General features: G+C 39.6%; 3 protein-coding genes across 5 annotated transcripts in view; all 3 read right to left on the reverse strand.

The window, feature by feature from the left end:
- Positions 1–2,091: 2,091 nt before the first annotated feature.
- On the reverse strand, positions 2,092–3,899 carry LOC104805960 (double-stranded RNA-binding protein 3). Its single transcript, XM_010530679.1, has 3 exons — positions 3,650–3,899; positions 3,270–3,497; positions 2,092–3,165 (listed from the first exon to the last, which is right to left on the reverse strand). The coding sequence occupies exons 1-3, from the start codon at positions 3,897–3,899 to the stop codon at positions 2,348–2,350; spliced, it is 1,296 nt and encodes a 431-aa protein (XP_010528981.1). The 3' UTR covers positions 2,092–2,347.
- An 830-nt stretch (positions 3,900–4,729) lies between these two features.
- Positions 4,730–8,168, reverse strand: LOC104805318 (probable protein S-acyltransferase 7). Its single transcript, XM_010529849.1, has 5 exons — positions 7,825–8,168; positions 6,806–6,988; positions 6,409–6,705; positions 5,630–5,863; positions 4,730–5,551 (listed from the first exon to the last, which is right to left on the reverse strand). Exons 1-5 carry the CDS (start codon positions 7,906–7,908, stop codon positions 5,021–5,023), a joined length of 1,329 nt encoding a protein of 442 aa, XP_010528151.1. The 5' UTR covers positions 7,909–8,168; the 3' UTR covers positions 4,730–5,020.
- A 1,072-nt stretch (positions 8,169–9,240) lies between these two features.
- LOC104805319 overlaps positions 9,241–12,345 on the reverse strand; it is a 3,358-nt gene continuing 253 nt past the window's right edge. Inside the window, exons 2-8 of one of the 3 annotated variants that reach the window (XM_010529852.1) lie at positions 11,950–12,334; positions 11,493–11,655; positions 11,204–11,404; positions 10,869–11,114; positions 10,637–10,781; positions 10,247–10,481; positions 9,241–10,176 (exon numbers count right to left, since the gene is read on the reverse strand). In XM_010529852.1, coding sequence (XP_010528154.1) covers positions 9,824–10,176; positions 10,247–10,481; positions 10,637–10,781; positions 10,869–11,114; positions 11,204–11,404; positions 11,493–11,655; positions 11,950–12,274 — 1,668 coding nt within the window. In that variant the 5' untranslated portion in view covers positions 12,275–12,334 and the 3' untranslated portion in view covers positions 9,241–9,823. Of the gene's footprint in view, positions 10,177–10,246; positions 10,500–10,636; positions 10,782–10,868; positions 11,115–11,203; positions 11,405–11,492; positions 11,656–11,949; positions 12,335–12,345 lie in introns of all 3 variants that reach the window. The other 2 variants (XM_010529851.1, XM_010529853.1) reach the window with 2 other exon arrangements.

Below are 12,345 nucleotides of genomic sequence, written 5' to 3' on the forward strand. Positions count from 1 at the left end.
AAAATAAAATAAAACGATATACACATATATGCATACATATAATATATGTATATAATATTATTAATTGTTAACTAAATGAGAGATATAGAATTGACTGAATTCAATATTGTACTTATCATTTGTTTTAATAATGATAATAAAATTTGTATGTTTATCATAGAAATATGGGTAAATAATATTATTTCCAAGCGAATTTGTGTAATCCTGTTAAATTATATACACACATATATATATACATGCATATTTATACATATAAATACATATACGTATATACACATACATATAGTATAGACAAATAAAATATATATATGTATATATATACATACATATATGTAACAAATACATACTTTGACCTTACAATTATTAATTAATATAAAAATAAATAGATACAAAAACAAACAAATAAAATCATATACATATATGTATATTAATAAATATATCTCATCCGTTTATTATTTTTTTTATATTTTTTATATAAATAAAAAACATATATGATGATATGGTTTATTATCATAAACAAATAAATAAATGAGATGTAGAATTCACTTAATTAAATAGTGTACTTATCATTTATTTTAATAATAACAATAATGAAATTTGTATATTTATCATACAAACGAAATAAAAACGAAATCCTGTAAATATGTTAAATTGTAAATGGTTATACGAATTGTTAAACATTTGGGTCCAACCCACTTGGGTTAGTTGAATTATGAAATTTGTTAAATTGTAAATTTGTATATTTATACATAAACACAAAACTTATAGAATACATACATGCATCATTTACGCATATACACGTACATACAAAAGTAAAAAAATAAAAAATGTATTGAGATATATGCATTTTTGTAACGTCCACGTACATACACGAATACATTCATATACAGGGAACATACATAGATATACAGATATACATATACGTTATACACACAAATACATCTATATATACACATATACACATTCATATAACTTGTAATTTTTATTCTTCGTTAATATTAAAAAAATCAAAATTTATAATTCACTATTTTCGGAAATACAAAACCAATTCAATAATAATCTACCCAAAAGCTGGGTTTTCTTGCAAACAAACAACCAAACAACAGAATTTTTTAAAAAAAAATGTCAAAGAACTCAGCTGCCATATATATTTCATTGTTATGGTTCGTCTCCAAGGTCTTCAGATTCTGAATAATCCAGTCGAAAACCTTCTTATGCAATCGGAATGATTTTTCCACTGCAATTTAATTCCTATCCATTGAACCAACTCACTCAACCTCGCTAACAAACATTTGAAAACGGGGGAACAAAATGACAAACATGTGGAAAACCTCCAAAAAAAGTATGACGTGCATGTTACAAAAATCACATATTAAGAATAGATGATAGATAAAACAAATATACAATATTTTGAAATTAAATATGGTTATTAATGTGATGACGACCGTTCCCTTCTCTTTTGTAATAAAAACGACACTAATGATTTATGAACGGTTACAAAATATTATAAGGACTTAGTAAAGAAAAAATACGTTATAAATTTTGTATAATGAAGAGGCGTATTGTTTACATGGACGTTAGTTGAAGAAATTAACCAATGAGGATAAAGGATTTTGCCACATGAATGATGATGTAGATGCCACATGTCCTCACCACAATCCTTGAACCAAACTTTTTATGTCCTCACCACAATCCTTGAACCAAACTTTTTATATATATAGATTCCCAATTTGACATCACACAAAAAAGACGAGCGTCTCCAATCGGTGCATTAATGGTAGGGGTGGCCAATTCGGGTTTCGGTTCGGGTTCGGTTCGGTTATATTCGGGTTCGGTTATTTCGGTTATAGAAAAACTATAACCATTCGGTTTTTATATAAACTTCGGTTCGGTTCGGTTCGGTTATTTTTTGGTTCGGGTTCGGTTCGGTTTTGGTAAAAAGTTCAATTTTTCAAAGAAAATTGTCGGTTATTCTCTCGGTTTTTTCGGTTATTTTTTATTCGGTTCGGTTCGGTTTCGGTTTCGATTTTTCGGGTTTAAGGAAATCATAACCGTTCGATTTTGATGTCGGGTTCGGTTCGGGTACGGTTATGTCTTATTCAGTTCGGTTCGGTTCGGTTATTCGGTTAATAACCGAAATGGCCACCCCTAATTAATGGTGATGGCAAAAGCCATTTAATATTTTCTTTCATCTCATCTCTGCCAATGCCATCGTCTTCTCTTCCGCCATTTAATACTCTCTCTCTCTCTATGGTCTACGTACAATGCAGCGTACCTAATTCATGTCAGGCCGTGAAATTCGGACTCGAAAGACGAACAAGTGGTAAATCTGAATGCAACCCATCCATCATCTCTTCCGCCTAATCATGATTTTGGTAAAACCTAATTTGCGCATCCGCAGCTCATGCCACTTGCAACAACATAACAAGGACAACGATGCGGATGCATTGGCTGGTGAAGATGATGGTGATGCTGTCAGATTAGGGATTGGTTTCGTTGGTTGTGGAGGTGATGGAGCTGCACAAACCGGAATCACTGATCTGATTTGCACTGTCGGAGCCATTCTATGAGGGTTTAAGCTAAGCCCTCCTGTGTGCATTCCACTGCTTCTGTAGAAAACCCCTGCAGTTGTTGCCTTGTCGGACAACGGCAAGAGCTTACTGTATCCGTTTCTCTGGGTTGATGAATCATTGGGTGCGGTTTCATGATGAGCCCTAGGCCAAGGAAACGACTTGATGTTCATTTCTGGCTTAGCATAGTGATGTTTCTCAGCATATTCTTGAGATTTGTCTTGTGATTTGCCTTTGGATTGTTGTTGAACGGTTATTGCCAAGGGTTTAATTGAAGAAAAATCCCTTGAGGAAGCGTTTGAGAGAATGTTGGAGGATTTTGGTGGTGGAATTAGAGAGATCAAACTGGTTTGGTGGTGTTTCTGTGAAGATGAAGCTTCATTGCTCAACAGATTGATCGATCTCAGTTTCTCACTCAGCAAAACAGTGTTTGTGTCTCTGTGACTTCCTGTTCCTGTGACTGTTCTTCTTCCCCTTGATTGGTGTGGCCCTCTTCTTTTCACATCTCTGGGTCTAAAACTTGAGAGAACCCTTGCAACTGCTTCATGTTCCTTTTCTTCACCTTCCTCTGCTACTAAAGAGTCCAAAGCTCGAACTGTGCAACATAAAGATAGGATTTGCATGGAATCAATTGGTAAAGCTGCAAACTTTGGTTTGAAATGAGGCAAATTTGCAAGTTTAGTTGAAAAAAGTTGGCACCTTTTCTCAAGGCGGACCAAGCTACAATGGCAGCATTCTTCTCAGCTTGCTTCTTAGTCTTCGCGGGTTCGCCTGAGAGACTCGTGCCAGCGAGCTCCACAGTGCAAGAGAAAGTTGGTGTGTGACCAGGACCTGACCTCACATTTGTGTACACAGGCAATTCAAGACCAGCCCTGTGGGCTTTTTCTTGAAGCAGATTCTTGTAAATACAAGTCTCGTCCTTACAAAAAAGTTAAATGTATGAAAGAATCAAGGGTTTGCTTCCAGTTACAGAAATGCAGACAGGAAACTGATTAAAAGGATCTCCAGTTTGCCTTCTATTAGATAAAATCAGGACCGGAAACTGATTAAAGGTGTGAACTGAAACAGAAGGTAGAAACTTGCTAGAACTCTAGCAGTTAGGGACTTTGAAGGGCCTCTGGAAGAAAGAGCATTAAGGGCAACTACTGCAGCTGCATGCTCAGCTTGTCTGAGAGTGGAGCAATAAGTGGGGCTTTCAAATATCTCGCCATTGAAGTTCACTGAAGCTTTGAATCTTGGAGCATGATCTGGGCCTTTTCTTATGCAGGTATATGATGGTAGGCTAAAGCAGCTCCTCTGTGCAAGCTCTTGCAGCTGATTCTTACACATTTTTGCTGCAACTCCAAAACAGATAGAGAGAGAGAGAGAAAGGTAGGACCAAACAGAGAGAGAAAGCTAAAACTCTATGGAAGTCTGAGGAGAGGATAAAAGGAAAGGAAATCACCACTTAAATTGGTGATTCAATGCTGGATTTTTCAATGTAGATGAAAAAGATTGGTTTAAAAGAACAGGGGAAGGAAATGATACATAAAAGAGAGTTTATGAGAGTTGTGGAGCTCTTCTCTTTCCCAAGAATAAAGAATAGACCTTCACATGGTGGTTTTTAACCCAAGAAAGGCTCCTCATAAAGAGTACCAGACTTCAGAGGAATGTTAACAGTGACATTTCAATTTAAATACAGTCTGAGAGCTACACACACACACATGTATATGCATACATACATACATAGCATATGTATATTTGGACTGTTACATACATGTATATAACTGCGTACAAGTAACTTTCAGGTCGATGAACTTGCTGACTCTGCTCATTGTCCTGTCTTTTGGGTTTGACTGGGCAGTTCTTAACTGTTTTAAACGCCTTTGTCCATTGAACTCTTTGATCAAATAATCCAGCACTCTATGAAAGGTCCTTCCTTTAGGTTAAAGATCGTATCTTTATGAGATTAATTTTATATTCTGAGGCTTTTAATGGTCTTCTGGCGAAATCAAACCCTAAACGAATGCTTTTGGTGTGGTGATTAACTGCGCATTTATTGCAGAGCCGTGCTTCAACGAACACTAGGCTGTGTCTTGTCTGCTCCACAGGTGTCTTTTAGCTTACTGATTTTCCCTTATTTAGTGATAATTAGTTCCGTGAATCCATTGCTAAAAGCCTAAAACACAAAGATTTTGATCATAACACAGAGATTTCTGATTAACTGTATGGACATAAGGAGCAAAACAACTAGAACCCTAACTGTCTTTTGCCACATCCAAAGCCAAACCTGAAGAAAAGAAGGAAAAAGAAGAAGCTTCACTCGTACAAACAACACACTATGACCATTGCTTCCCTTTAGAACACAATAAGCCAAACCCAACACAGCATCACCACTGAAACAGGCCTTCAAATTTTTCTAAACTGTATTCACCAGACTTGATTCTGTCTTTCAACAGCATCACATCAGACTACATGGGCCGGTTCTCGACCATTAAGCCACTGCCACTGCTGCTGCCTCCAACTTGATTTTGTTCCCCTAACCTGGCTGCTAAGGCCATAACTTCTGGTGACATGTCCCAGCTTCCGCTCTTCCTTCCCCAGCTTGATCGCCTTGGGTGCATACCCATCCTGTCACCTGGTCCATCCACTGTGGTCCTAATGTCTGGAGATAACTCACCTAATTCGCCATCTTTAACATGTAACCTTTCGTTGTTACCGAGTTTCCCATCATCATGATCACCCATGGCTGGACCCATGTCTGCCCAAACCGCTTTTCTGCCCATTTCAATGTCATCATTGGCCTTTCCCATGTTTGGACTCATAAAACCGCCAGCCACAGGTCTGGAAGGAAGCGGAGGTTCTCGTGGCACCTTACTCCTGAAATCGTTCTTCGAAGACGGGATAGGGGAACAGAAGATCTCTTTGAAGTTTTCAACCACTCCTTTGTTATGCGGGTTGGTACGTCGGTCATATCTGTATCTGAAGTTCTCATATGTAGTCTGCAACAAAAGGAATATCACTAACAATGTGTTTGAGGAACGGAGTTTAGAATAAGGAGATGGGGAATGGTATCTAACCTGGTTTGTGCTGATGAGATACAAATGAAAGGCTGTTAATCCCCCGACAAACCACATTGAAATGAACGTGTAGATTATCAGAACAATTGATGCAGGGGTTTTGAGCATCGCCTTCCAAATGCTTATATGTTCTGATTCCATGATCTTCCTGATGTAGACCCAGCAGAAGGCAAACACATATATACAGAGTAGGGTCGTTGAGAAGACAAACATGAAAAAGAATCGGTAGTTCCTCTGCAACCACCAAAACACGAGACGGTCAGATAAATTGAGACGGACCAAGTAGAATACTTGAGACAACTTAAATGGCAATACCACAATCATAATTCTCTCAATGTGTAACATCAAGTTGGAATATTTAAAAAAGAATTAGCTAACTGAAAGACAATAGAACTGAGCTTATCGACAGGGAACAGGATTATTGACCTACAAGGCAAATTTGTACAACGCAGGTATGATGCCAATGAACTGGATGCCTTTACCGGCTTGACATTGTACACAAGGACAACAAAACTCGGGTGAAACTTAGCAAGAAATATCGATCAACAGATAATCATAAGCAATAATGTATCCAGAATGTCCGTTGGGAACATTACATCAGAAATAAGACGACTGCAGAAAAGAGAACTTAGCTTCTTGAAAGGATAACATGGGTTTCATGACCTATTGTGATTATTGGAGAGGGGTGATGGAACAAATACTAAAATGTGAACTAAGAATTGAAAAGCTAATATCATTTTATAGATAATTCAAGATTGCTTTAGATGGATTAGACGTACCAACCCAATACATTGACCGACCCAAGGGCAGTGATGATCAAACCTCTCCACACAGTTGTTGCAAATTGAGCAGTGTGAGCAACGAGGAGGCCTGTAAAGCATGCAAGTATCGCAGTACTTGACCTTAAATGTGAATCCATTAACCTGCACTTCCTTCATGCGGGGCAGTCGCAACTGAGGAGTCTGGCCAGCCACTGTGTCAGTGTTGCCATCAAGGCCTTCAGGCTCTGGAGGATGGGCATTTCGTGGGATAATCCCGGGATCTCTTCCGGATGTGAACAGCAGAAGAATCAAATCCTGACAGGAGAAAACAAATTAATAGGTTGCAACCACAGAAACAGTGTAAACGATAAAGAAACATAACGCTTTATACAAAGCAAATGCCACACACACTTACGTAAATGGTAAACACAACAGCAACAACTACTATTGACACTCCCCAGCTATCTGAGAAGTCGTCCATCAGCTTCCAAGCGACAAAGATGCAGAAAATTGTAACAGGGGCAGCAATGAGAAGTATGGTCAGCCCCAATGATCTTACGTCTGGTCCGAATATAAACCTTCCCTGGAGAAAGAATATCTGCAGAAAAGGGAAAAAGTAAACTTTACCAAAAATTTCATGGATAAAACATGACAAGAAACAATGTTTAGCACTGTGGAAACCTGAGGATAGGCCTTGACCAGCCAATAATTCAGTTCACTACTCACAGTCGTATTTGTTCCGAGTAAGAACTCATGTCTCAGTTCACTACTCACTGTCATATTTGTTCCGAGAACGAACTCATGTTCCGAGAAAGAACTCAGGCCTTGACCAGCCAAATTACTCGACATAAGCAGCTTAGCTAAACAGGTCCATAGCTTTGGTGAAATTAAAAATCCCAAGTAACGCAAGTTCGGATATCAGTTCACATCTAGCAGGTTAATGGGTAAATTTGTACATTAACCTCATCAACGGGAATACATCCAAAGTAACTTATCCACTCCTCGAGCAAATCCTACTCTTCTCTCATCAATTTAAAAAGGGTATGAATTCAGATAAGCAAAGGATTTTCAGATAATTAAAGCTCTCGGTCTAGCTGAAACTCATTCATAGCATATGCATCTGAAAGCTTATGAGCTTATTAACACCAAGTGCGCCTTCAGTAATGACAACAAAGCCTCGGCTTTCCGACAAGTGTTCTCAAAATCCCCAAAGAATTAAGCTTTCCTGAACTTGAACATGACCCAAGTTCCGATTTGAGTTAAGATTGAATTGGAAGAGAGCTTAAATGAGACATTAAAGGAGAAAACCGATACTAGGAACATGAAAGACAATCAGACTTAGAGTTCAAAAGCAAGAGACTAAGATGCAAAGAACCACAAAACTCAGAGAACGATACGCCCAAAAAACTCAGAAAAGGAGACAAAAAAACTCACATTGCTTCCTTTCCATGTTTGGTATACCCGCAAATCACCGTTGGATCCCAGATCGGATCGCTGTGGTGGAGGAACCACATACATCTCTCGCCTCTCTCTCTCTCTCTCTCACTTCACCACCAAAGCTGAGCAACAAAATCGCTCCCGCAGAAGTACGCAAACGGAAATAAAACGAAAAGGGCAAGAAGATAAAGAGGAGAGAGAGCTAGTCTCCGGCGATGGGATTCGGATTCCGGCGAGTTCGCCGAGAAGGCACGAGTAAGCCAGCGAAAAAGAAGGGATTTTTCCCCTTTCTCTTCCAATTTCAATGGTGGGTTCCCCCCACTTTTTTTCTCCGATGGAGAGTATTAAAAAAAAATCTATTGCTGCTGTCAGTCACCGTCGTTTTAGTATAAAACACATTGACAAAGAGTCAAAAAGATCAGCTGACGTGGCCATATATTATTGGATGGTCGCCGAGATAAGACCGTAACCACTGGTTGGCCTGTCCCTAAGCAGCTCGTAATTTTTTTACATGAAAATTTGGAATCTATATTAAATAATTAGCATTAATTTTTATAAAACAATCAAAATGTACCAATCATTACAAATTCATCGAATATATATATATATATGTCAAAACTATTTAAATACGATTTTATCGTTTTTATTCTAAATATATACAAATTTATATTATATTTTGTATTTTGTTATTCACCAAAAAAATATATTATATTTTGTTTAACTATGTTGACATAAAATCTGATTAGACAAAAAAACTTTATATATATTCAGAATAAAAAATGGAGGTTGTGCATATTTTATAAATAGCAAATTCGTATATGATTTAGACGAATTTAATATGAACGTATAAATTAGATGCATTTATAAGCAATCATAAATAACTGTGGTTCCACAAAATTTATTTCTATAGACAGTATTCCAAAATAAAATATTTATCATTGGAAGTAACAAAACAATTAGAATATTTTATAGATTATGGCGTTTAAACGGGACTGGTTGGATAATTACAATTTACGAGTGTGATTGTTGTTAATATTATATCATTAGCTTTTTCTTTTTTGCGTTAAACCCATGGGGCCTTTTGTTCGATTTGATCAATTAATATCTTAGAAAATAGGAAATAATTATAAATTTTAAAAAGCGGAAATAAAATGATGACAGACAACAGATGGGTGTATGTATAGAGCCAAGGGGTGTGAATGATGGGATCACCTGAAAAAAAAAAACAATACAAAATCCGGACATCGGAATCTGTGTGAATGAATTTCACCATTTTCTCTATTCATAACAAAAACAGGCTCTCAAGTGTTTTCTGGTCTGGTCCCTTCAAAGGGACATTGCTTCAGACAAGGTGAGAGAGAGATCAGACTCTGACAATGAAGCCATTGGGAGACTGGAGAGTTGCCCCTCTTCTTTTTTTTTTTTTGCTGGTTTATGTCTCTTCTTCATTATTGCAGCCATTACACATCTGTCAGAATCATTCATGATAAGGGTTCATCGCCAATCGGTTTTGTATCTTCTGATGAGGACAAAGAAAGTGGGTTGAAATGAATCTGCCACTGTAAAATGTCGTCAAAGATGCACGAGAAGGGTTTTACGGAATCTGTCCATTGACGAAGCAATCTACTCTGAATCTGTGAAGATGATGACTTTACTACTTTCCACTGATAAAGTCGGTCTGGTCTTAAGAACCCATGAACACTGCGGTTTTCCGACCAAAAGATTCGAAATTTAGCACATTTTCGACCGAAGCAATACAAGAGAAAAAGGCAAAAGAAGACGAAAACTCGGGAAGAAAGATTCTTCGTAGGCGTGAAGGGTAACGTAATCCACAAGAAAAGGTCACGCCTTTACATGTCTTTTGATATTTCTTGCCCATTTCACCTCTAGCACCAATAACTTCCTCCCCAAGTTACAAAAAAAACAAACAGTATAGACATCCTTTTGAGATTTATGAATCTACGATAATTCCAACTGTTTGAGATTGTAAAGATCCTTAAATGACCGTCACAGTATTTACGTACTCTTTCTTGGCGCGACAAAAGGCTCGGATCCTGCCATCGTCGCTAGTACCAAAACCCGAAAGCTTGACCCCGAAGGCAGCCATTCGACGGACGTCGCGGGGAATGGGAGATTGCCAGAGACTGTCCCACCATCCGGGAGCCATAAGCGGCGTGAACGCGCACTGGTCTGGTTGCTTCGGACAGCTTAACGGCCCGGCGAAACGGTTCCACACGTGTCCCCAACCCACCTGGTTCTTCAGACCGTTCGTTAGCAGGTTTCTCTGGAAACAGCTCAGGAACACAAAGCTCGAGCTGCTCGAGTTGCTCCAACCATCCTCCTCCTCCTCTGCGGATAAAGTTGAATTCGGTAAAAAGTAGAGAGATGGTCGATGAAGAAGAGGAACCGAGTCTCTTACTGACGCTTTTTGCGGCGGCGAGGGCAGCAACCAACTGAGCGTAAGTAGTGCCGACACGCCTCTGAGCCACGGAGATAACAGCGTGTTTTGCACGGGCGGCTAGAAAGAAATCCACAAATGCAACCCATCTCGGAGCCGGTCCCCAGTCCTTTTTCCTGAAACCAACCATCGGTAACCCCCGGGCGCCGCCTCGGGAGATATCCCCTTGGAAAAGCTTGTAGTCGAAATGTATAACCTGACCACAAATATCTAACTAGGATTTGACAAAAAATGGAGAATTTGTCGGGGAATTTAACGAAAAATGGATTGTTTCTCAAGATTCAACGATCCAAACGAGCATGAGTAGAGCTAAACACCTTCGACGAGACCAAGGACAACGCAAGAAGGTACCTTAGCAAACGATCGTATATTGGGATCAATGGCATTCACAACTGATGGAGTATCTGATACTATAGCCACTCTAGGGTTTGACACACCCGAACGGCGGATTGCTTTGCCAAGGCATCTCATCGCTGCCCTTAAAGCTCTAACCGGTCTGGAAGAAAAACCTCGGAAAAGAAAAAGATTTAGTCATCCGATTGAAAAAAGATGGGCCATTGATGCGTTCAAAGAATGTCGGAACCTGTTATTAAGCATTCTCATGTGCAATGAAACATCAGGATCCCCGGTTTCTCGTAGAACCCAATTCACTGCTTCATTAACATCTTCCGTCGGAGATATGAGTGCCATCATCAGCTCACCAAACACATTAGCCCTCGTTTCAAGTTTTCCCGATTCTCCGAATAGCTCAAAGGCTGCAACCCTCATCTCTTTATGCACATTCTTCAGGAAAAACTGAGCCGCCACTGCGTCGGTTGTACCTTGAAACCTGAAATATCGGGAAAAAACACACACCAATGAATCAGAGTAATGGAAAAAAACAGAACTTTGTCTTGTCTTTCTCACTCAGTCACTGACCATATAACAGGTTGCTTCCACTTCATCCAGTTGCTGCATAAGACGTTACTCTTGGACGGCTTCTCGAAATCATCCATTCTCACGACAAGCCGCCTTCCGTATTTCTTCAGACAGCCTTTTTGTCTCCAGAGATGCTTCACTTCACTCATGGTAAAGGTGGCATTGGAGTAAGCAATGTAATCACCAAACGGATACTTTCCCCTGAGAAATTCACAGACAGGACATCAGGAGGAGAAACTAGAAACATAACAGAAAGACAAGAAAAAGGATAGAGAAAGAACCAATATGCCTGGTCTGGCCAATGATCAAGGATCGGTTCAACATTATGCTCAATGCCGCATAAGTTAAGATCTTGTACATCTCATTCCCAAAACCGGCTTCGGCTGTTTTCCCCAGAACGAATCCATGCCAGCAAAACTTCTTTGGAGGGAGCTCTCGAATGGCCAAAGCACCTGAAACCCCCCATGAACAATAAGCTTGTCAATTCGTAATTCAACAAAAAGTTTGTGAAACTTTCTTAATTCAGACTTAATCCCGCGTTTAAACTGCTGAATCAATTTAGATGAGATCAATGTTTGATGTCACCGGAAGCATTCTTCTTGCAGATTTATCAACCTCGAATCAACAATTACCAGTAAGTACATTTACGCTGAAGATCATTTTCTGAATACAGAAACACCACGAATCATGAGGATAACAGTAAAAACAACAAATGTAACCACAATTTAGAGCAAGAACTGTCTCACCGTTTGCATGAAAATGGCGTCGGGCAATTTGTCGCACTCGAAGGCTCTGTTCCGCGAAACCCCCTTCGAAATCGCTTCCCATCTCCTCTACCGTGGCGCACGACCTTGCCCCGCCTCTCACGGTGACGCGCCGTTCCTGAACCTTCTCACCGACGGCGGCGGAGTCCGAAACGACGTCGCCTCCGCCGGCGACGTCGATGACCGACGACTCAGGATCAACCGGATGGAGCGTGAGCAGTACCAAGCCGAGACCGGTGAAGATCACCGACGCGAATAGAATCATGCGTACGGATAATCTCCGCCGTCTGGGTCCGCCGCGCTTCATCACTCTTCCTCCGTCATCTCGATCACCAACCACGAATGTATCGGATTACGTTGGCTATGGCTACACGCATG

Source organism: Tarenaya hassleriana, unplaced genomic scaffold (assembly GCF_000463585.1).
Source record: "Tarenaya hassleriana unplaced genomic scaffold, ASM46358v1 Cleome11, whole genome shotgun sequence".
In the NCBI taxonomy this organism is placed as follows: Eukaryota; Viridiplantae; Streptophyta; class Magnoliopsida; order Brassicales; family Cleomaceae; genus Tarenaya; species Tarenaya hassleriana.

What these genes read in the sequence shown, in the direction of transcription:
- LOC104805318 (XM_010529849.1), bottom strand. Translation starts at nt 7,908, where the DNA reads ATGTATGTGGTTCCTCCACCACAGCGATCCGATCTGGGATCCAACGGT. An exon ending in TCGGTCAATGTATTGGGTTG is followed by an intron (nt 5,864 to 6,408) that starts GTACGTCTAATC and finishes TGGTGGTTGCAG; the next exon opens with AGGAACTACCGATTCTTTTT. An exon ending in ATCTCATCAGCACAAACCAG is followed by an intron (nt 5,552 to 5,629) that starts GTTAGATACCAT and finishes CTTTTGTTGCAG; the next exon opens with ACTACATATGAGAACTTCAG.
- LOC104805960 (XM_010530679.1), bottom strand. Translation starts at nt 3,899, where the DNA reads ATGTGTAAGAATCAGCTGCAAGAGCTTGCACAGAGGAGCTGCTTTAGC. An exon ending in AACTGCTAGAGTTCTAGCAA is followed by an intron (nt 3,498 to 3,649) that starts GTTTCTACCTTC and finishes ACATTTAACTTT; the next exon opens with TTTGTAAGGACGAGACTTGT. An exon ending in TTGGTCCGCCTTGAGAAAAG is followed by an intron (nt 3,166 to 3,269) that starts GTGCCAACTTTT and finishes TATGTTGCACAG; the next exon opens with TTCGAGCTTTGGACTCTTTA.